The sequence below is a fragment of the Drosophila grimshawi genome, unplaced genomic scaffold (genome assembly GCF_018153295.1).
Source record: "Drosophila grimshawi isolate 15287-2541.00 unplaced genomic scaffold, ASM1815329v1 contig_184, whole genome shotgun sequence".
NCBI lineage: Eukaryota > Metazoa > Arthropoda > Insecta > Diptera > Drosophilidae > Drosophila > Drosophila grimshawi.
Genome location: NW_025062956.1, coordinates 1 through 20468, shown reverse-complemented (window position 1 = coordinate 20468; position 20468 = coordinate 1). Strand labels below are relative to the sequence as shown.

General features: G+C 43.4%; 4 protein-coding genes across 4 annotated transcripts; 1 reads left to right on the top strand and 3 right to left on the bottom strand.

The window, feature by feature from the left end:
• Positions 1-1278: 1278 nt before the first annotated feature.
• LOC6559277 (F-box/LRR-repeat protein 14) lies at positions 1279-4903 on the bottom strand. The gene has a single exon (XM_001987737.3). The coding sequence runs from the start codon at positions 4529-4531 to the stop codon at positions 2879-2881; it is 1653 nt and encodes a 550-aa protein (XP_001987773.1). The 5' UTR covers positions 4532-4903; the 3' UTR covers positions 1279-2878.
• Positions 4904-9697: 4794 nt separating this feature from the next.
• Positions 9698-16622, bottom strand: LOC6559259 (protein sax-3). The gene is made up of 17 exons (XM_001987736.2): positions 16455-16622; positions 16255-16376; positions 16009-16189; positions 15800-15918; positions 15252-15705; positions 14708-15187; positions 14563-14645; positions 14341-14501; positions 13855-13936; positions 13614-13784; positions 13457-13549; positions 13201-13399; positions 12862-13136; positions 12501-12801; positions 12211-12437; positions 11791-12149; positions 9698-11725 (listed from the first exon to the last, which is right to left on the bottom strand). The coding sequence occupies exons 1-17, from the start codon at positions 16594-16596 to the stop codon at positions 10921-10923; spliced, it is 4254 nt and encodes a 1417-aa protein (XP_001987772.2). The 5' UTR covers positions 16597-16622; the 3' UTR covers positions 9698-10920.
• Positions 16623-18425: 1803 nt separating this feature from the next.
• On the bottom strand, positions 18426-19560 carry LOC6559257 (dynein regulatory complex subunit 2). Its single transcript, XM_043214757.1, has 3 exons — positions 19168-19560; positions 18914-19093; positions 18426-18854 (listed from the first exon to the last, which is right to left on the bottom strand). Exons 1-3 carry the CDS (start codon positions 19558-19560, stop codon positions 18438-18440), a joined length of 990 nt encoding a protein of 329 aa, XP_043070692.1. The 3' UTR covers positions 18426-18437.
• A 145-nt stretch (positions 19561-19705) lies between these two features.
• Positions 19706-20462, top strand: LOC6559258 (odorant-binding protein 59a; the record flags this gene model as incomplete). The annotated part of the gene is made up of 2 exons (XM_001987735.3): positions 19706-20116; positions 20263-20462. Coding segments are annotated over exons 1-2 (596 nt in total), but the record flags the coding sequence as incomplete, so codon positions are not given.
• Positions 20463-20468: the final 6 nt, after the last annotated feature.

The following is a 20468-nucleotide window of genomic DNA, read 5'->3' as shown; positions in this document are numbered from 1 at the left end:
TATGTGTGTATAGGCTGCTGCGTCGCTGCTGATACATAATGCAGGGCAATATAAATAATTGCAATACATATAAATTGCAGTTGACGCGCGTGTGTGTGTGTGTGTGTGTGAGTGTGTGTGAGTGTATGCGTTGCATAACCGCATTTACCATTTACATTTGCTGCACAGCTACATAGGCATATCCTTATGTGCACCACTGTCTCTCTGTGTGTGTGTGTGTATTTAAATGTGCATCGATGCCTGCTGCACATGGCAATTGCATTAGTGTTGCATCCTTTTGTTCATTACACGCACAATGCTTGCATAAAATAAATTTACAGGAAATACTCGAACGCATTTGTTAAATGCGACAAGCGACATCAGCAGCAACGGAGGGAGTGGGAGGTAGGGGGAAAGATTCGCAGACTGCTGCTGCGTACGACACTTACGACACTTGAAACTCACCTTGCAACCCGCACTCCCACCCTCATCCTACCTCGCTCACACATTCCATTGCAGCCCGTCTCATTGCTGAAGCCCCCTTCTCTCTCTATTAATATTCCTTCCTCGCCGTTCTTCAAGAAGTTTCACAAGTATTTTTTTTTGTATTTTTAATTTTTACATATTGAATTTTATTTCAGTTTCTTCATGTTTTCGAATTGTGTGTGTGTGTGTGTGTGTGTGTGTATTTGCCTGAAACTACAACAGAAATAGCAATAATCAAATGATATAAACTTAATGCTACAAATTGTATACACTCAAATAAACGTTTAGAGAGTTCAACATAATTACATATATAGTTTAAACTTTAGTCGGTCTCGGTCTTCAAATAAGGCATTTATAAATATTGCGTTTAGACTGAAATCATACAAACATTCTATACATATTCGTACATAGGTTTTTAACAAAACTGACAGATCGGTTGACTTTAGCTAAAAATAAACAGAGCTCAAAACTAGACTTAAAATAGTTGCTACAATTTAACATAGCTCATAGTTTATCATTTGTTTTTATCATTTGTCTTTGCTTAGTTAAAAATAAAATTACGTAATTCTTGTATTTTTTAGCGTTTTAATTTTTTGTTTTTTTTTTACAATATATTTTATATCACAATAGAAAAAAGAATTAATTCACATATTCTTTTCAATCGTTATAGTTGTTTTTTTTTTTGTATGTTTTCGTTTCCTTGTTTTTTATTTTATTTTTATTTTGCTTACTTATAAATTAAACAATAAAAAATTTACAGAATTTGTATTAACGTTTCATTTGTGTGTGTGTGTGTGTATGTGTTGGTTTTTGTTGTTTTTTTTTTTTGCTAATAAACAAAGTTGTTATTTTGTTGTAGTTGCGTTTGTTATTTGACTAATTGTTGTTTGACCAAGTTAAGAACTAAACCTAAATGTAAATTTATTAATTTGCGTTAAGTGTCTACTATTAACATGTTTTAAATTTAATCATCAACTAAATTAAACGGCATAACTAACGACGCTGCACTAAACAAATTCGAAACAAACGCAAACAAACAGAAAAAATACATTCAACACAAAGAATCTCGTTGGGCCAAATACAAACTAAAAAAAAAACACAAAAAAATACATTTCTAACAAAAGGCAGAGACGGAGACGGAGGCAGAGGCAGAGACGGAGAGCGCCAACAAAGAGCAAACTTTTTATAGTCGTCGTTCGATGTAGTTGTTGTTGTTGCTGTCGCGGGCAAGCTTAAAGCGCTGCTCACGTCGCTGTTGGCGTCGCAGCTGCCGCCATTGCTGTCGTTGTTGCTGTGGCGTTGGAGGACGCTGGCTTTTGTTGTTTCTGCTTCTCTTTTTTTGTTGTATTTTTTGCTGTTGTTGCCGAAGCGTGAATTAAAATAAACTATTTAAATTTATTTGCATCTGTTTAACTGCGGCCTGCATTATATACACACACACACACATACAAACGCGTACGCATATTTATGCATTCGGATGTGTGTGTGTCTGCCCGCTCTCGCTCTCCCTCTCCGTCTCTCTGGCTATGATTATCGCGCGTCTCCATCGCCATGCACTTTGTTGCTGCCATCGGCCATAGCTGCAGCCGTGTTTTATTTTTTCTCGTTTTTTTTTTGTTTTGTTTTTTTTTTTGTCGCCGCCGCCGTTGCGTGCGTGTAAGCTGACGCCCCCCTTCCCGCCTAAATCCCCCCGTCAATGCAGGCCCACAAGTGCGCCGCTGCCAGCCCCTTAGGAACCTGCGGCGACAGCAGCAGTAATAACAACAACACAGCAGACCAGAGCGAGCTTCGTCGTCGCAGTCGCTGTGTGTGTGTGTGTTTTGTTCATTGTTTGCTTTTTGTTGTTGGCGTTTGTTGTTTTCTGCCTTCTTCTCTCTCTCTCTCTCACTGCTGCGCTCTGTCTCTGCCGCGACTGCTGCTGCTGCTGCTGCTTTTGCTGGTGTTGTTGCTGTTTTCTGTTTCTACTTGTTTCGTACGAAAAAATTTAGTACAGCGTGTGGTATGGCAAACGAAAGCTATGAGTTTTTCAGTGTATCTTGTTTTGTTTTTTTTCCTTCTTTCTCTCTTTTTTTGTTTCTTAGTTGTCTGCCCAGCTCTGCGTGTGCAGGCGTGTGTGTGTGTGCGTGTGCAAGTGTGTGTGTGTGTGTGAGTTTGCTGGTGTGTGTAATTACGTGCCTTGCCTTCGCATCAGACATGCAACACGGCACGCAAAGGCAGGTAAGAAGGAGACGAGGAAGACAAAGTCAAAAGTAGAAGACAAAAGTCACTCACACACACGCACGCACACAGACAGGAGAGAGGGAGACGCATTTTAAGCGGTCGCCTGCGCTGACGTTGACGCTGACGTTGACGGCGCCGTCGACTTCTCGGCCGCCTCGGCAGCGGCGCAGGCATTGCAGTCATGGTGAACGCATCATCTGACAAGCCACAGTCCCAAATTGAGCTTCTGCAGCTTGGGCAGCTTCATAATAATATCGATGCCCTTCGAGCTCAGCTGCGTGCAGCCATACAAATCGATCGTCTTCAAATTGGACAGATCCTCGGCAAGCGTTTGTAGCCCCTTATCCGTTATCCGGCTGCACTGGCCAATATTGAGATTCTCGAGTTCGTGCAGCGATTTGGCTATTTTCAGCATGCCCTGATCCGTGATGTGGCATTGATTCAGGCTCAGCGAGCGCAGTCGAAACAGACCTTGGGCAATATGCGTCAAGGCCTGATCACTGATCTTGTCGCAGAAGCTCACGTCCAAGCAATTGATGCCACTGCCCCCCTCCGTTAGATAGGCCATGCCAATGTCGGAGATGTTGTCGCAGGAGCGTAGATTCAGCTGTTCCAGCTTGGGCATCCGGGCCAGATGCTTCAGGCCGCTGTCCGTCACCGAAACGCAGAAGCTCAAATTGATGGACTTGAGGGAGGTTAAACCTTGTGCTATGTGGCCCAGTGCCTCGTCACTCAGCCGTTGGCAGTCCTGCAGTCCGAGGAACTCCAGCTGCAGATTGCCCTCTGCCGTCTCCCGACTGAATCCGGCCAAATGGCCAATGCCCTGATCACTGATGTGCCAGCAGCTGCGCAAATTCAAATGGCGCAGCTTCTTCAGGCCCCACGCGATCAGCAGCAGACCCGTATTCGTTATGTTACAGCAGCCGCCCAGCTCCAGCGTCTCCAGATTCTTCAGATGCTGGGCAATCCGGCCCAGACTTGTGTCCGTGATCTGTTTGCACAGCGACAAGTCGAGCGTCTTCAGATTGGGCAGATCCACGCTGAAGGCATGGCCCAGATTCATGTCGGCCACATTGAAGCAACCGCTGAGATTGAGGGATGTCAGCGCCGGCACACCCAACACCAGATCCTTGAGGGAGCGACGCAACGAGAGAATCTGCACCTTCTTAATTCCACGCCGGACGAGGCAATTGAAGAGACTGGGGCTGGAGCGCTTCAGATGCAACTTAGCCTCGACACCCTTCCACACGCTCTTCGCATAGGCGGCATCTCGCCACGCGCTGCACACCTGCGCCGCTCGACCCAAATCCCGGACGGGCAGATGCTCAAAGATCTGCTCGAGCAGCTCGGGGAACAGATTACTGATGTGGGTGCCTTCGATGGGTGGCGGACTTGCCGGCGTCGCCGCCCTATGTTGATGATGATGGTGATGATGATGATGATGCTGGGCATGTGCTGCGGCTGCGGCGGCTGCTGCTGCTGCTGCGGCCGCTGCTGCTGCTGCCGCATGCTGCAAGTAAAGTGCGGGCGGCAACGTTTGCAACTGCGGCCGATGATGCAGCGCATAGGGGGTGAAGCGCAGCAGGTGGTGGGCACTGTTGCGTGTCAGGCCGGGCAGCTCAGTCTGTTGATACAGTTCATCCATACTCCATGTGGCAGCCGCTGAGGAGCATGCGGCTGCTGCAGCTGCTGCTGCTACTGTTGCACCACCTCCACCACCAATGCCTGCTCCATTGCTGCCACCGCCACCGCCACCGCCCCCATGATAGTTGTTTAATGCGGCAGCCGTTTGCAGCGATATCGTTGTCTGATGATGGAACGGCAACAGCTCCGTATTTGTGGCCATTCTGTCCAGCTTATTGCTGCTTGTGTGTGCGTGTGTGTGTGTGTGTGTTATTTGTTATTATTTCGCCTGCGCGTTTCCTTAAAACACACTTTTCTTTAGCTTGAGACACGTTTTGGTTTTTTATGTTTTATGTGCGTTGCCGCATTTTGCGAGAGACTGTTTATATCTAATGGGGGATTTTGCACTTGCTGGAGTAGGACTAGATCGTTGTTGGAGCACTGCACTTTGACTTTAGTCCATAAATTGTTGTATATCTATCCAGATATTGGGTATTGTATTAACTTGCGTACTACGAACGAGCTTCAGATATTGAGACAACCGGACCGGAGAGCGTTACGCAGCGAGACATCCGAACGATTCGAAGGCGTTAAACAGAATGAGACACTCAGCGGCAGAGCGACAAATTAAATGAGCGCCGCTCATTCGCACGCTCGCTCACCAATACCAACACACACACACCCATAAGCGATAGCAATGGCTGGCAGCTAAATTCAGCAATAGGCAAGCAGGTAAATGCAAGCGCGCTCTCTCTCTCTCTCGGGCTGTCTCTCATTTTATCTGGCGCTCTCTCTCTCTCAATTGGTGTTCGGGCGCTGAGTCAATTTTGGCTTGTTTACCAGCAGTTTTTGGCTTGACTTTTTAAATGATTTCCGTTCGTAGAAAACAATATTGAAAAGTTTAAGTTTCCCTAATAAACGGAGTGTTTTTTTTTTTGCGTATTATTTAATCAATTGATAAAAATACTAAAATATAGTATTTACTTGAAATGCAAGCCAGAATAAAATGAGTATACAAATTTCATTTATAATAAATTATAAATTCTTACATATTTGAAATACAACGGAGAAGAGAATAAGGAAATAGTTTTGTATATTTATTATGTTTGCCTTATCTCATGGCATTGCTTTTTGTAAGAATACTTTTATTTATAACACAAGCGCAAATACAACTTTTAGCTGCATTTCCAAACACACTCAACACACATGCGACGCATAAATTTATGCCTTCAATTAAATTTAAATAACGCATAACGCATTTCTAATGTAGAACGAGAACATTTAAATATGAATATTTTAGCAAAAGTATACAATTTATAGCTCTTTATTTTTATGCTGTCAGCTAAATGCTTTAAAATGCTTTAAGCATTGAAGCACTTTCAAGTTCTTACCAAATCCGCTTTAAGTACAAGTTTTATAGTTAGTTAAATATACTTTTTGCCAAAAAATAAATAAAAATAAATAAAAACGATAATAACAAAACTCCAACGCATTTATTGTTGCATTCCGAGCACGATCTACGGAGCAGGTACCTGTCTTGCCCCTTGCCTCTTGCTACTCCAGTATGTGTATCTTTATCTGCGCATGTGTGTGCGAGTGTGTGTGTGTGTGTGTGTATCTGCGATCGGTTCATGTTGTTGCTTGCCCAGCTACCTGCACGACGCACAACAATCCCGGTTTCCAAGAAAATATTAACGATATCTCCCAAAAACGTTGCCGCACACAAACGCTGAGGCAAGCGCTGTGGCAATGTGGCAGCTCGAGTTGCACAGAGCTGAAAACCCGCTGGGATGCACAAAAGCCGAGCCACAATAGCGGGCCACGCATTGTTATTGATACTAGGAAAGCAATGCACACACGCACACACACACACACACGCACACTCGCACACACATGTTGGATGAAACTGCAGTCGCAGACCCTTAAAAAAGGGAAAAGGAAAAACGCCGACGTCTTAAAAAAATTAAAGATGAAAAGGGACTGGCGAGCATCGGGAAAATCTGCGTCGCTACCTGCTGCAACAGACACCCGCATAGAGAGGCATGCACCCTCGAGTGGATCGGTTTGGTTTGCCTGCTCAACGGTAAAAGGAAAATGCCTACGCTGATTTTCCAGACACGGCCAACTGTTCCAGCACCAGCCTCGTACAGTCACTGGGCAGCATTATTATTATTATTTGTATTATTAGTATTGGTATTGGTGTTAGTATCCTTGCCGAGAATAAGGCGTGCGGAGGAAGATTGCTTTCCTTCCATCTTTGGCTCTACCTGTCAAACCGGTTGCCGCAAAAAATAACAAAATAAAAAAAAACAAAAGCAAAAAGGGCCAGGGCCAGGGCGAATCTCTGTGCTTGGACTTGGACGTGAATGTGTCAAGGCGTCTCGACTGCCAAATGAAAGAGGCAGAGAGAGAGAGAGAGAGAGAGAAGGTAAAAAATATATACGAAAAATAATCTGTTCGCTGGAACTCGCTGGCAGCGCTCGCTCAGTATCTGTATCTGTATCTCGAAAAAGCTGAAAAAGAAATATAGTGCGGCAGATAATAATCGATTGGTTTTTGGCTGCCTCTTTGTGCGTTTCGCACACACTATGATCATCATTAGCTGCTGATGCTGCGTCTGCGTCTGTGTCTGTGTCTGTGCGGCTGCAGCCAACGCAGGTAGCATCGGAAAAGGTGCAACACGCAGACGATTGTTGAAGACGCAATAGAGACTGAACATCCAACATGCAACATTCAACATTCAGCATTCAACACTCGCTGTGGGCGAGGAGCCGAGGGGAGCCCACGCAACAAGTGCAAGTCAGGCGACCGCGACCCCATTTGCCAACTCTCTTCGGGGCAAGCCCAGTAACTGGTAACCACAAGATACACACACACACACACATACACACACATGCATACTTAAGATAAATATACATATACCTGTTCTTGTCACGTATCTGTATGTTATTATACTACATTACGCAGTCCAGTTGCATGATTACATATGGAAATAGCATTATTGGCCCTTAGGACTGTGTTTAGTTGATGGCCGTAGTTTTTTTAATTCCCTTTACAGATCATCAATTCGGCATTATATTCAGCAATTCAGCATTTTGAAGTTTAAGTTTTTCTTAGGCATTAATATCAAGTGATATCAGTTTTAAGGAGAATTCAAGACAAGATTTTAATTTTCAAGATCAGCAGATTAATGTAATATTTATGAAATTATTTTGTATTTTGTATAATAATAATCTAATTTGCATATCTATGAATCATAGACTAAAGACCATCATTTATTATAGCATCCCTTAAGTGCAACAACTCACAATGCATTTACGGTTGTCCCATAATAAGCCTTAATTATTTTATTATTTAATAGTTTAATTGTTAAACAAGTTTTGCCTGCTTTACGAACTCCAATAACTACTGCGGGATCATCAAACAGAGTGACCGCTGTTCCGTCGACTAATTGATGTAATCGAAATCTGGCTTCAATTTGTATTTGCTTACCCGCATTTTGAGGATCGAGTTCAAGCGGTGAATATACAACAGCCCTAAGGGTTAGTCGAGCTTGATAACAAATTGTGGCTCCCAATGACTGTAGCGGGTCGTATCCAGATTCAAGTTAATGGCTCTCGAGTATGCCAAGGGAAACCCATTGAAGAAGCCAGTTTCCGACGGTTTACCATGATCAATCAGCAGCCATGGATTTAGTTATAAAGAATATTTAGTCGTGACTTGAAATCTATTTTAAAAGTCCTCAGCAACTATTTTCAGTGTTGCAGCTTAGTAAAATAACTATAAGTAAGTAAGCCATAAGAGGTTCTTATTAAGAATTGACGGACTGGGCACTTGCTCAGTTTTTGGAAACACTTGGCGTTATGAATAAACTGAAAACTGACACCACATTCAGGCCGACAGTCGCAGTGCTCAGCTCGAGTGCCAAGTTCCGCAGCTCAATGGCATTTCTGGTGAAAAATGTCAGATCTGTCGCATTGGTCAGATTCTTAAAGTAGGATGTAAGAATGCGAAAATTTAAGTTGGAAAATGTCATCCTGGACAATGTAATCAGTTCTCCAAGTCTCGAAATGGGCGTCAACTTGGGACCAAAGAAGTGAAGTTTTTAAAAAAATTCCTGAAAAGTGCTCTTAACGAATCCGAGATCTCATTTCCTAAATAAATATTAAAAACAAAAAATGGTAAAGTAGGCTGTGCAAACTTAAATTTCAATTCCAACATCAAATTCCCAGCATCTAGAAAGGATTTAGCCACATTTAGCAAATGATGCTTGACATCTAGTAAATAGTCTCGATTTATCCACATACATATATGTAAAATGTTCCTTTATTGTTTATGTAATTTAAAGTCTATACGTATATATATGTATATACATATATATACATATGTATATAAATAAATATATATATATATATATATATGTATATATATATTTATATTATGCATGGTAAGTAGATTTATGTCAGTGTTTTGTTGGGTTGAAAAATTTCGTTTACATATGGCAGACTATGCACTAAAAATTAATATAGTTTATAGTTTAAATCTTAAAATTCGTTTATGCTATGACTTTAAAATACTCGTATGTACGTAGTTAATAACTAGTTTCTAATTATTATTAAAAACCCAAAAACCCAACTAGGCTACGGAAGAGTAATTCAACTCAAGCTAGTTGGTTTTCAATTATTTATATATATGTGTATATAGTATGTATTGTATGGCAGGGGGCATAAATATGTTGCATTGTGTTGGGTTGTGTAGTGTAGAGTGTAGTGTATGTGATTCTATATATGTATGTTTGTTTGTATGTTTGTATGTACATGCATGAGCACCTCATCGATCTAGGGATATGGGGTGTATGCAAGGAAGTGGTTTGGGTACTTATGCTAAAAGCATTCTTTTGATTTGTTTTTATTTAATACATGCGCGATCCTATGTGCTATATGCTATATATTATTATTATTATTATGTTAAGTTATGCTATGTATTATGTATGCATAGTATTGTTTCGTTACTTTTAAACATTGCATTTTCGTTGAATTTAGTCCAAATGGATATTCGTATAGTCGCCAATCATCAGAGCCGCACACTTTATCTAATAACCCATTTCGGGAACTTAAGAATCCAAACACGATTCGAAAATGTTTGAGAAGTGTACAACTTCTTCAACGTTTCACTGGTATTCTTTATTCTTTATTTTTTGTTTTGGGATGATGATATATTTTGCATTTCTAATGTCGTACGTGCCTAAGTTCTAAATTATGCTAGGTTTGTTCTTAAAACACCCAAAAATTTCGTTTATATGCGGTTCGTTTTCCAACAAACGTTTCTCGTTGCTTGGAAAAAAGTGAAAGATGAACATAAAACCAAACTAAAATAATAATGATAATAATAATAATTATTAAAATACTTTAATGGGGTTATATATATCACAGGTACATTTTAGACTTTTTTCAAATGCAAGCTTGTAAAAATGTATGTACGTTATGGAGAGCCCCACACAAAGGCGCACGGATGGAGGGAAAAGATTTGGGTTTGGGGTTACTAAGGGGTGTTACAGATCGGAAAAGCGCGTGTGGGTGTGGGGGGCATGAAGTTGGCTTCGATGGCACCGAAGTGTTGGCATTAGCTACTTATGCATAAGCTGCCTTTAAAGTATAAAGTAGTAATTATAGTGTTTAAGTGTTACTATGCACTAGGTCAAGTCATTATCTATGAAGTATTACTGTGATTCGGTTTTAGTTTAAGTATTTTTTGTTTGTTTTTGTATTGTTTAAAGTTTTCATTTTATAGAAAAGCACTAACCATTAAACATTGCAACTGCCGTTCATTATTCTTAACCAATCTCAACTGTGTCATCGTCTTTAAGTTTAACATCCTTTCCGTTTTTTTTATATTTATATTTAATTGTTTGTATGTAAATGCGAATTCAGGGAACGTAGGGCGATAAATGCTCGATTGTGATCGTAGATATGAAAGAGTTGTGAGTACATGTTACTAACGCTATTCAAGCCTATGACTAGGTGGCCAGCCAATTTAGCCAAACAATCTATGTATTTGCATACATGATCATTTTGTATCTAACTAACTATGCAGTTATCAAAAGTGGTATTTATATAATGTATTATGTACTTGCTATGGCCTGACTGTTCTTCATTTGAGTTCGATCGTTCGTACGTATTTCGTGTTTAGTAGTTTATCATTCTGTTTTTGTTTTGATTTGTTTTTGTTGAAAGCATATCATACAGCATTCACTTCTTAAGTACATTTAGCCGGGCTGATCTTTATATCAAGTTCTATGTAATTTCTGTGTAATATCTAATGCCCGCACAATTGTCTCAAATTCTAAATACGAGCTGTGCACCTTGATTGTAGTTGTAGTTATAGTTACTGCTGCTGCTGCTGCTGTTGTTGTTGAGTGAGTGTGTACGTATTTGGTTTTGTGGGGCGCAGCACAGTGGTTATAGTAACATGTCTTTAAAATGCTAGTGTTGTATTCTCGTGTGCTAAGTTCGATATGAATGAAATGTTACGACTAGATGCTATATTTAATACTACGCAAGATCCAATTGGGATGGGATGGTTCTATTCCCATCTATTATGCTGGCAACCAGTTTAAGTATGTTTAGCAGTCATTGGGCGAGCTGACGATACGACGGGATCGCCAGCCTCGGCATACAGGCAGGAACCCTCGCTGCAGGAGCAGGTGTCGCCCTCCCGGGAGCTGTTGCAGCAGTCGCTTGTATAATTGCGCTGATGCAGCTCATAGCCCGACATCATGTTCTCGTTCTCACTCTCTGCACAGGAATTCTGTTGCTGTTGCTGCTGCTGCTGGGCGAGATGTGCTGCTGTTACTCGTCGTTGTCCGGAGCGTTTGCTGCTGCTCTGCTCAGCGCTGCTGTCCGAATGGAGTTGCTGCTGCTGTCTCTTGCTGTGACCGTGGGAAGCGCGCGAATTGTCCGAGCACTCGGAGGAGCACTGATAGATTTGATGATTGGAGGCAGTCGGCTGCATCTGATTGCCGTGAGCATGCACGGGCTGATACCAACCCTCCGCTGGCGGTGGCAACGGTGGAGGTGGCTGCATGGGCGAGGCTAGAGCATCACAGCTGTTGCAGGCTCGGTGATTGTTGCCACAGCGTGTCGCATTCAAACCAGCCTGATACTCGCTGACGGCATGCCGTTGTGTGGGGTAGTGGATATGTATGTTGCCGGCGCTGGGTGTAGTGGCAAAGTAGGGCGGCAATGGCGGCGGATGTTGGCTGGTGGGCGTGATCTGGTAGCGATTCTGTGTGCCGCCAACGGCACTCAACGGATTGCTATACAAATTCTCCTGGGGACAGCCAACCGCGCACTGCGGTGAAACGCCCCAAGCCGAGAAGCCGCCCGAAGAGCTGCTGTGTATGGAAGCATTTAGAATGCTGCTGGCAGGAAATAATGTGTTACAAATCGATTTATCTACTTTTACTTCAGATTTGCAGCTCACCTTTGATTGGTGGATATGCCAGAGCCGGCGCTTTTGGAGCTCTTGCGCGAGGATTCAGGTGAGCCCTGCGCATAGCCATAGTTCGAGGACAGCGGCGGCGGATGCTCGGGTGGTGGTGGCAAGAACTCCGACCAGTTAATCGTTTCCGTAGTATATTGCAAATAGTTGGACTTATTACTAGCAGCGGCAGCTGCAGCAGCAGCAGCAGCTGCCGTACCTTGAGCTGTAAATGCATCCGAGTAGGGTGAATGTGTGCCCGAATCCTTGTCGGCGCTCAGCGAAGTGGCCTTGGTGCAGGTCTCGCTAGACGAGGTGCCAATTATCATGGTCGTGGCATAGGGCGTGGGATTATCGGGACTCTAAAAGGTAGGGGAAACGTGGTTAGTTGAAAACTTAGCAATGAGTTTGATTCGAGCGCACCTTGCGACAATTGTAGAAGGTTGTTAAATTGCGGGTGTCCACCTCGGCGTAGTCGGTGCCGCCATCGGAGTTGTTATAGTTGGACTGGCTGCTGTTCACATGCGAGAGCAGCTTCGATTCGCTTAGCCCCGAGTCCTTGTCAGTGTCTGTGGTTCGCCAGCCCCGATCAATCCACAGGCTCTCCTTGCTGTTGATATTAAGTGCGGTTATCTCATTAGCACTCACAACTACGCAGAGGGAGAAACAAGATGTTATAAAAAGTGAGAGCTCAAGTTGCGGCCATCACTCACCACTCAAATGCCCCAGCTCCTTGGTCATTTGATGACGGCGCTTGAAGTAAACCATGGCCGTTGCTGTGGACACCACCACAACAAGAAGTATAATAATAACCAGTCCCATCACCCAGGTGCCATGCGCAAAACCTGTTGTTTTGCGATGCGTTGTTGGATTCGAATTGTTGGGTTCCGTATTGACCATGTCGTTGGTGTGATACGTGAAATCATTGCCAGACTCATGCCGGCCATCGTGTGTACCGCTGGGATGTGCACGAGGCGGATGCACGTGATACGTGGGATCCATATACAACGATTTCTAAAGAAAGCACAATATTTAAGTGATGCAGTCAGTCGAAAAGAAAAAGTCTATTCATACGGGCTTGGAGTAGGGTCCGTCGCCGGCCTTTGTGAAGGCATTGAGGCGCACGCTATAAACAGCTGTGGTGGTCAGGTTGTTGAGCAGCACCGACGTAGTCGTCGCATTAAGCGTCATATTGGCCAGCACTTTCATCGTATTGCCAGCACTGACCTCAATTTTGTAGCCATATAGATTGCCATTGTGGTGCTGAGCCGGCGGTGGTGTCCAGCGCACCCATCCAGCAGTCAAATTGTACATGCCAATTTGTATATTATCCGGCGGTGCAGAGGGCACTAAGCGAAAAACAGATTAATCAAAGGAACCACTTGACATAAAGTTGATGCTGTTGCTGCTTACCATCCTCATAGGTTGTGGCTATTTTGGAGTTGCTCGGCTGCCCCTCGATGGTCTCATAGAAGGGCGTCAAAAAGAATTCGTATTTCGTGTACTTGCGCAGATTGCCAACCACATGCGATTCCACGGAGGCATCCAGCACGGTGATGACATTATACAGCGTTGAATGGGAGCTGTAATCCCGATAGCGTATATGCAGACCCTATGGAAATCATACAGATTAGTATGAGTTGATAATTAAAATTACGCGAGAACTGACCTCAACAAATTTTTCATTCTCGCTGACATGAAGCATCCAATCCAAGCGTACGGCGCTGGCATTTACAGCTGAGGCATCTATTAATTCCACAACCTGAACACATGTTTAATCATTAATCAGTTTCTTAAACTAATCCCTCTGACTATTTACTCCTTACCTTGCCCGTTAACAGAGTACGAGCCGCTGATAGTTCATTGGATGGTGGCATATCAAAATCCTCGCCCAGTGTCTTAATAGGATTCGATAAGCCCGAGGGCACGGAAACGCCTTGCATATTCTCTGCGCGTACCAGAAAAACATACGAAGTAGCAGATGTCAAGTCTGAGATCTGTTGAGAAAGGGATTTAAAATTATTACAATGTGCGAATGTCTATTAGAAGAAAAGTAGCACTACTTACTGTTACTTGAGTATCGTGCACTCGATGAGCAGCCACGATCCAACCCGTCTGAAGATCGGGACTAAAATACTCCACAGCATAGCTAGAAAAATGTTATCGATTTTACATTAAATATTATTTATGTAAGAAAGACAAAACAGAAACTCTTGGAAAATCGTTTATATATTATCAACACCCCAAATCTACATAAGATAAAAATAATAATATTTTAAGCTTTGTTTCAAAGAATTAGAAATGTGATTAAGAATGATAGTCTCAGCATTGTATGAAACCTTTTAAAAAATGTGTTATCTTTACATAAACTCTCTGTATGTATTGGAGATTTCCAATCAGCCATCAAACTTAGTACCTTGAGGAATTTAAATTTACAATCTACTTGAACGCTACATAAATATTATCCTTATATTAAAGAACGTCAAAACTATTTAAAAAGACTTTAAAGTTGATTTCAATATCGTACCTTAATTATAAAAAACTTTCGCTTACCCAATAATTGGACCAACAGCTCCGGGCTTGTCTTGACTTTTAGCCCAGCGTAGTGATATACTTGTGCGAGTCACATTGATTACTTTGGGTGTGCCGGGTGGTGCTGGATAGGTGCTGGGATCTGCAATGCGATGAAGCGTTGCCGAGCTGCTCTTCTCCACCTGTTTAAATTCGAGTATTATCAGAGTGAAAACAACAAGAGTCACAAGACGGCATACTAACCATTAGGGCGGCTGACCACGAAGATTCGCCCCGTTCCGAGGAGGCTGTGCACGTATATAGACCAGAATCGCTTAATTGGAGATCTGTAATTGTTAAAGCTGGTGTTTTATAATCAATATTTACAACTAGAAAAGGTACACCATACCATCAACTCTGAGGGAGCTGCCCTGAACGATGCTGTGGCGACTGGTCGTTTGCACAGCATAACCATCGTGAAACCATTTGACCCGTGGCGTGGGGTTTCCCGTAGCACGACATGGCATCGTGGCCACCGAACCTTTGGGCAGTGTTTGATTTGTTGGTCCAATTTGTATGAGGGGTGGCGGGCGTTCATCGACTGAGCTAACCTGCAGAAAAATGCGCACGGTGGAGGAGTCGACCACACTGAAAGCGGAGCACACATAGAAGCCTTCGTCCTCCTGCTGCACATCGTTGATCTGCAGCGTACCCTCGGCTGAGATATGCTGGCGTCCATGCGAGGTATTTGGAAACATGAGCGTGGAGACGCCCTCTTTGGTCCAGAAAACAGATGGCGGTGGATTGCCAGTGGCTACGCAAGGCAGCTGCACTTGGCCATTGAGTCCGATTTTCTTGTTAGTTGGCTTCTTGGAGAAATTGGGTGGAGCTGAAGTAAAGTAAACCAAGGTTAGAGGAATGGGTCAACTTTTCGTTGGGCTGTCATCGCTTACCGTGCACGGTGAGGGTGGCTCTAGCACTAATCTGACCCACATTGTTGTGAGCCTCGCAGACGTAGGTGCCCTCATCGTTGGGCGTAATGTTGGTCAGCTCGAGACTCTTCTCGTCGTGCAGGATGCGGGCACGTGAAACGGGTATGTTGCCCTCCTCCTTCTTCCAGAGCACCTTTGGCGGCGGATCCCCGCCAACAGAGCAGTGAAACGTAGCCGTTTGACCATAGACCATTGTCAGATCCTTCGGCTCCTTCATAAAGTAAGGCTTGATCTGGACAATCAGTTTGGCATAGCTGGACTCGCGTGAGCCCAACAGATTCTGTGCAATGCACTTATAGTTGCCCTCATCGATTGGTTCCACATTGCTGATCAGCAGATTGCCTCCATCCACAATGCGTACACGCGAACTGGTGCCAAAAGGCTTCGAGCTGAGATCATCCAGTGGCACACCATTCTAAAGGAACGAGAGCGAGAGACACAAAGAAAAAAACAACGAAAAATGTTTAAAATTGGGCACAATTATTGCACAAGATTTGCGTTTAGCTTGCCTTCATCCAGATAATGGTCGGCTCTGGTATGCCTTTGGGCGGCCCACACTCGAGCAGCGCCGTCTCGCCTTTGGCCACGCGTGTATCTTTTGGCTCCACGCGAAAATCGTCGCGCAAAACTGCAAGTAAGAGGTGTCAGACATACTCCTAGAAAACCATATGCGCCAAAGGTGTGGGTAAACAAGTTGTTTGTTGTTTGTTTGGCTTACCAGCGATTTGGAGCGAGGCATGCCGACTGACTGCTTTGCCCACGTGGTTTTTGGCCACACACCAGTACTCGCCGCCGTCCTGCTCCTTCTTGCTCTGCATGGTGCGATAGAAGAATAGAGCACCATCCTTGAACAGCACACGATGCGATTTCTTCTCATTTGTATTGACCAGTTCGCCATCCTGCAGAGCCAGACATGATCAACATCCAGTAAATATACGAAACTTCCATTCCCAACAACACATACCTTAAACCATTCAATGGTCGGCTCCGGTTTACCCTCCACCTTGCAATTGAGTGTGGCAGGCTCATTTTTCTTCACCACCAGATCCGTGGGATGCTCGATGATGCGAGGCGATTGATATTGCGCTGTGGAGGAAGTTAAGATACTCAGATGCATAAAGTCGATCCTTATTTTTTTTGGGATTATGAGCTGAATGGCTTTACCTTTGGCTGCTGGCAGCGCTGCCAGTGCGATGGCCAACAGCAGTAGAAACTGCAGCCGGGGCATATTGTTTATGTTTGATGCTGGATGATGATAGTTAGTGCTCCAGATCTGTCGATATCGATGTGGTGGATTTATATACATGTAGATGTATATTATTATTTTATTTTTTTATTTTTATAATATTTATATTGCGCAGTTGTGAGTGGGGGCAATCATTTTTAGCGATTTCTTGGCTAATGCACAAATGGAAATGGGCAGAGAATGTGAAAGCTGTTAGTCAATAAGAAGCTTTAATGATATACACATACATGTATATAACAAATACATGTATCTAAAGTGGTTGCTCGGCACTAGAATTTCCAGACAGCATCTTGAGTCGTAAATCGTGTATAATATTTAAGCACTGCATAGAATTAGTTTTAATTATGTTCTGTAAAAATAAGCAAAACAAGCACTTCTAGCAACAAGAACTATTTGCCAACTAGAATAAAGTCTGATTCTAGCGTTCGAGCGACCAGCATTTTATGTGAATTGTTTTGTTTTGATTTGATTTGTTTTGCGTAGGAGGTGTGACATTATTTGAATACAAAGACTTTGCTTTATGCAAAAAAGAATAAAACGTACAAACCTTTTTTCAGTCAGCCGTTGTTTTTCCGCTGCTTGGTTTTATGTTTATCTTTAGTCAAGCATTGAACACATTTCTGAAAATTATTCTTGGGCTGCTCCAATTATTACAGTCACATTTCCATGGCAGACACGGATTCAAATCGAAGGCGACAATGACGACATATGCACCTCATTCATAGATAGATAAGCAGCAGTGCACTGGCGAGCAGCAGAACAACACTACACCACCACTAGAATTATATACATATGCACTTATGTATTTCGTGTGTGTCTTTGCCTTTCCATTAATTTTTTATTTCTGTATTTATCTCTCTTTATGTTTATCTCGAGGAACGAGCGCCTACGACGACGGCGTGGCCCAAAAAAAAAAAAAAATAAATAAAAATTTACAATCCAAATGCAGCGCCGCAGAGTCTTTGATTTTGATGGGTTTTTTTCTTTTTGTTTCTCACACTTTCTTTCCAATGATTTCGTATCTTTTAATTCTGTATTTTTCTTTTTTGTGTGTATGTCTTTTATTATTCGTTGTTTTATTAATCACAAATACTAAAACTGAAACTGAAACGAATCAGCGATTGTCGTCTCTCGTTTTGCTTGTTGTTTTTGCCCTTTTGGTCTTATGTACATATTTCGTTTGAGTTTTCGGGGTTGTTTCTCTTTCTCAGCCTCATTTCCGCATTTTCCGAATGAAATTTCTTTTTGGTAATTTTACAAGAACAAGAACACGCTGCTGCTGTTCACCGTTCCCTTGTCCGATCCCGTTCCAACTGCCAGCCTGCTGCTGCTGGCTTGTTGTTGTATCTATAACAGTGCGTAGCGTACACATACACAGGCGCGCACACACACACACACACACTCTGTTACACTTTGGATTCGGTAGATACACAGATATACGGATGTAAAAAACACATCCGATTTTTACACCCCAAAATGCGGGCTGAATTTAGATTGCTATTCACTCGTACATGGCTTTTAATTTGTGCACTTGATTAAGCAGCACTTGCAGTTAACTTTTATTAATTAATCCCGAACTATTCTTTGTGTTTAATTTAATTTCTGTGTAAGCGACTATTGGACGTGGGTTGTGTCTGTGGAAAACTGCGAAACAATGTAGAAATGGAACATGTAACTGAGCCACAATGAAAAACATACCAACAAAAATATACTAAACCGACGACTTTTGACTATCTGGCAGCACTATGTCATATTACGTAGTCTGGCCACATCAGACAAAAGCGCTACAATTTGAAATTGATGTCGATTGCATTAATTATTATTTATTTTATGTGATAGTTAAATTTTGATTACATCAACTCTAAAAGAAATTCCAAAAGTGTGTTTTTGCAATGGGGAATCTACAAATGCCTTCTGATCTCAATCTTGGCCAACTGCGGCTTGCCTTTCAGAAGATTATGCGAGCGCACCATATTCGAAATGCTCGCCTCACAGGTGGGCACATGACCACCATTGGGACGCCGTTCCCCGCCCCTTGCCGTTGCCATCGCACTCTTTACTTGCTTCGGCTGAAGGCGCAGCTGCGTGACGCGATCAACGGACATGCTGCGGGGTCGCTTGGCCAGATAGTCGTGTATGTGGCAGTTGGAGCCATTGCTGATGTTCAAATTGATGAGATACTCCTGCAAATCGGCCTTGAGCCGTGTATTGGCCGCCTCCAAAGTGCGTTTCTGCTGCTTCAAGCAGGCCACATCCACAGCGACGTTATTGACACGCCGCCAAAATATTTCCATTTGCGGCAAGGCGGCAACTTCCTCCTAAAGAGAGCAATCTTTAATTGTGTCTTTATACTTCTGAGTGTTTTAGTTGCGCTTACCTTCAGTGGATCGCTGACTGCATTAACGGCATCAGTCGGCGATTGGAGTTCTCTAATCTCTATGATCTCGCGTGAAAGTTGCGGCAGTTGAAACAACTTTTCGCGCTGAGTTTCCATTTTGGAGCAAATCCGCGACAGTTGGATTAAAGTTTCTCCCTGTGTCAGATGACCTTTGAGTGTCTAAGAGAAGTGATTTTTATCTAAGAATTTTGTGCAGGTTTTTAGCAGATGTGTGGTATGTGGTGTTTACCCACCTCGATGGCCTCATAGCTCTCCACGGACATTTGCTTGAAGAGCTTGTGTTCCTGCTCCAGCTCCTTGTCGACGCAATCGCGCAATTCTCGCAATCGTTCCGTGAGCTGCTGCTTAATGCTCTGTCTGTGCTGCAGCTGTGCCTGCTGTTTGATCTGCTGCTCCTCGGCGAGCAGTCGAAGATTGGACAGCTGCTCAATCAGATGCTCGATCTCATAGCTCTGCTGGCTGATCTGTTGAGCGCTCTCCTCGTCGCGCTGCTTCAGATCCACGTACTCGGCGTAGAAGCCCTCAATATGCTTGCCATATCCAGCCAACACTGACTGATACTCTTGCCACAGTGCCTCCAGTTTGCCCTCACCCCTGCCCGTAATGTTTTCCAGCTTCAATTGCATCTGAATAGTTGACAGATTTGTAAAATTACAATCAGCTAATGGCGCCATTGTGTGTCAGTCAGTCAGGCAGTTAGTCAGGCAGCTATTAGTTTGTCAGCTGTCAGTTGAAGTTGGCTATAAAAATGGGCCTGGAGTTGGGCGCTGTCCAACAGTTGTTAAGATGCATCTACTGCTGCTCATCTTACTTGGGTCTTTTGCCGGATTGCATAGCTTAAGATGCCGCTCCCAGGATGGCGCCAGCGATGCCGAGCTCAAAAGGATCGTGCGAAGTTGCATGCAACGCAGCAGCAGCAGCAGTAGTAACAACAACAACAATCAGGATGACAACGATAGACATTATGGCAATCCCAGATATAATTTCGATAGCTCCTACAATGGCCAGGATTACGGACAAGGACAGGGTCAGAGTCAACGTCAGCAGGAGCATTCCTATGATAATCGCTGGCAGCGCAGCTTGAAGCAATCAGACAACAACAACAATAACAACAACAAGGCGAACAACACCTCTGAAATGGGCTCCTGTGTGGCACAGTGTTTCTTCGAGGAGATGAACATGGCAAGTACAGTGCCGGAAACTTTATGTAAATTTAAGAAGTTAAAGGAAATGAGAATAATCTTTAAATTGCGCTTTCCTTAGGAAGTTTTCAAGTTATGTTTTATGCAATATTCGAAAAGCAATCTTATTTCTCTCCATCGCCACAGGTCGATGGCAATGGGCAGCCGGATCGTCGCAAGGTTAGCTATTTGCTGACGAAGGATCTGCGTGATCGGGAGCTGCGAAATTTCTACATGGATACGGTGCAGCAATGCTTTCGCTATCTGGAGCAGTCGCGCTACGGCAGCAACAACAACAACAACAAATGCGCCCAGGCCAGGGAGCTAATCAAATGCATGTCCGAATATGCCAA

Excerpts from the sequence above, each read along its gene's own strand:
- LOC6559277 (XM_001987737.3), bottom strand. The coding sequence starts at position 4,531 with ATGGCCACAAATACGGAGCTGTTGCCGTTCCATCATCAGACAACGATA.
- LOC6559259 (XM_001987736.2), bottom strand. The coding sequence starts at position 16,596 with ATGTATATAAATCCACCACATCGATATCGACAGATCTGGAGCACTAAC. Across the intron at positions 14,502-14,562 it reads CGTGGTCAGCCGCCCTAATG|GTGGAGAAGAGCAGCTCGGC; the intron begins GTTAGTATGCCG and ends GAATTTAAACAG. Across the intron at positions 13,137-13,200 it reads AGCCACAACCTATGAGGATG|TGCCCTCTGCACCGCCGGAT; the intron begins GTAAGCAGCAAC and ends TTTTTCGCTTAG.
- LOC6559257 (XM_043214757.1), bottom strand. The coding sequence starts at position 19,560 with ATGCAATTGAAGCTGGAAAACATTACGGGCAGGGGTGAGGGCAAACTG. Across the intron at positions 19,094-19,167 it reads AGAGCTATGAGGCCATCGAG|ACACTCAAAGGTCATCTGAC; the intron begins GTGGGTAAACAC and ends CACTTCTCTTAG. Across the intron at positions 18,855-18,913 it reads CAGTCAGCGATCCACTGAAG|GAGGAAGTTGCCGCCTTGCC; the intron begins GTAAGCGCAACT and ends TGCTCTCTTTAG.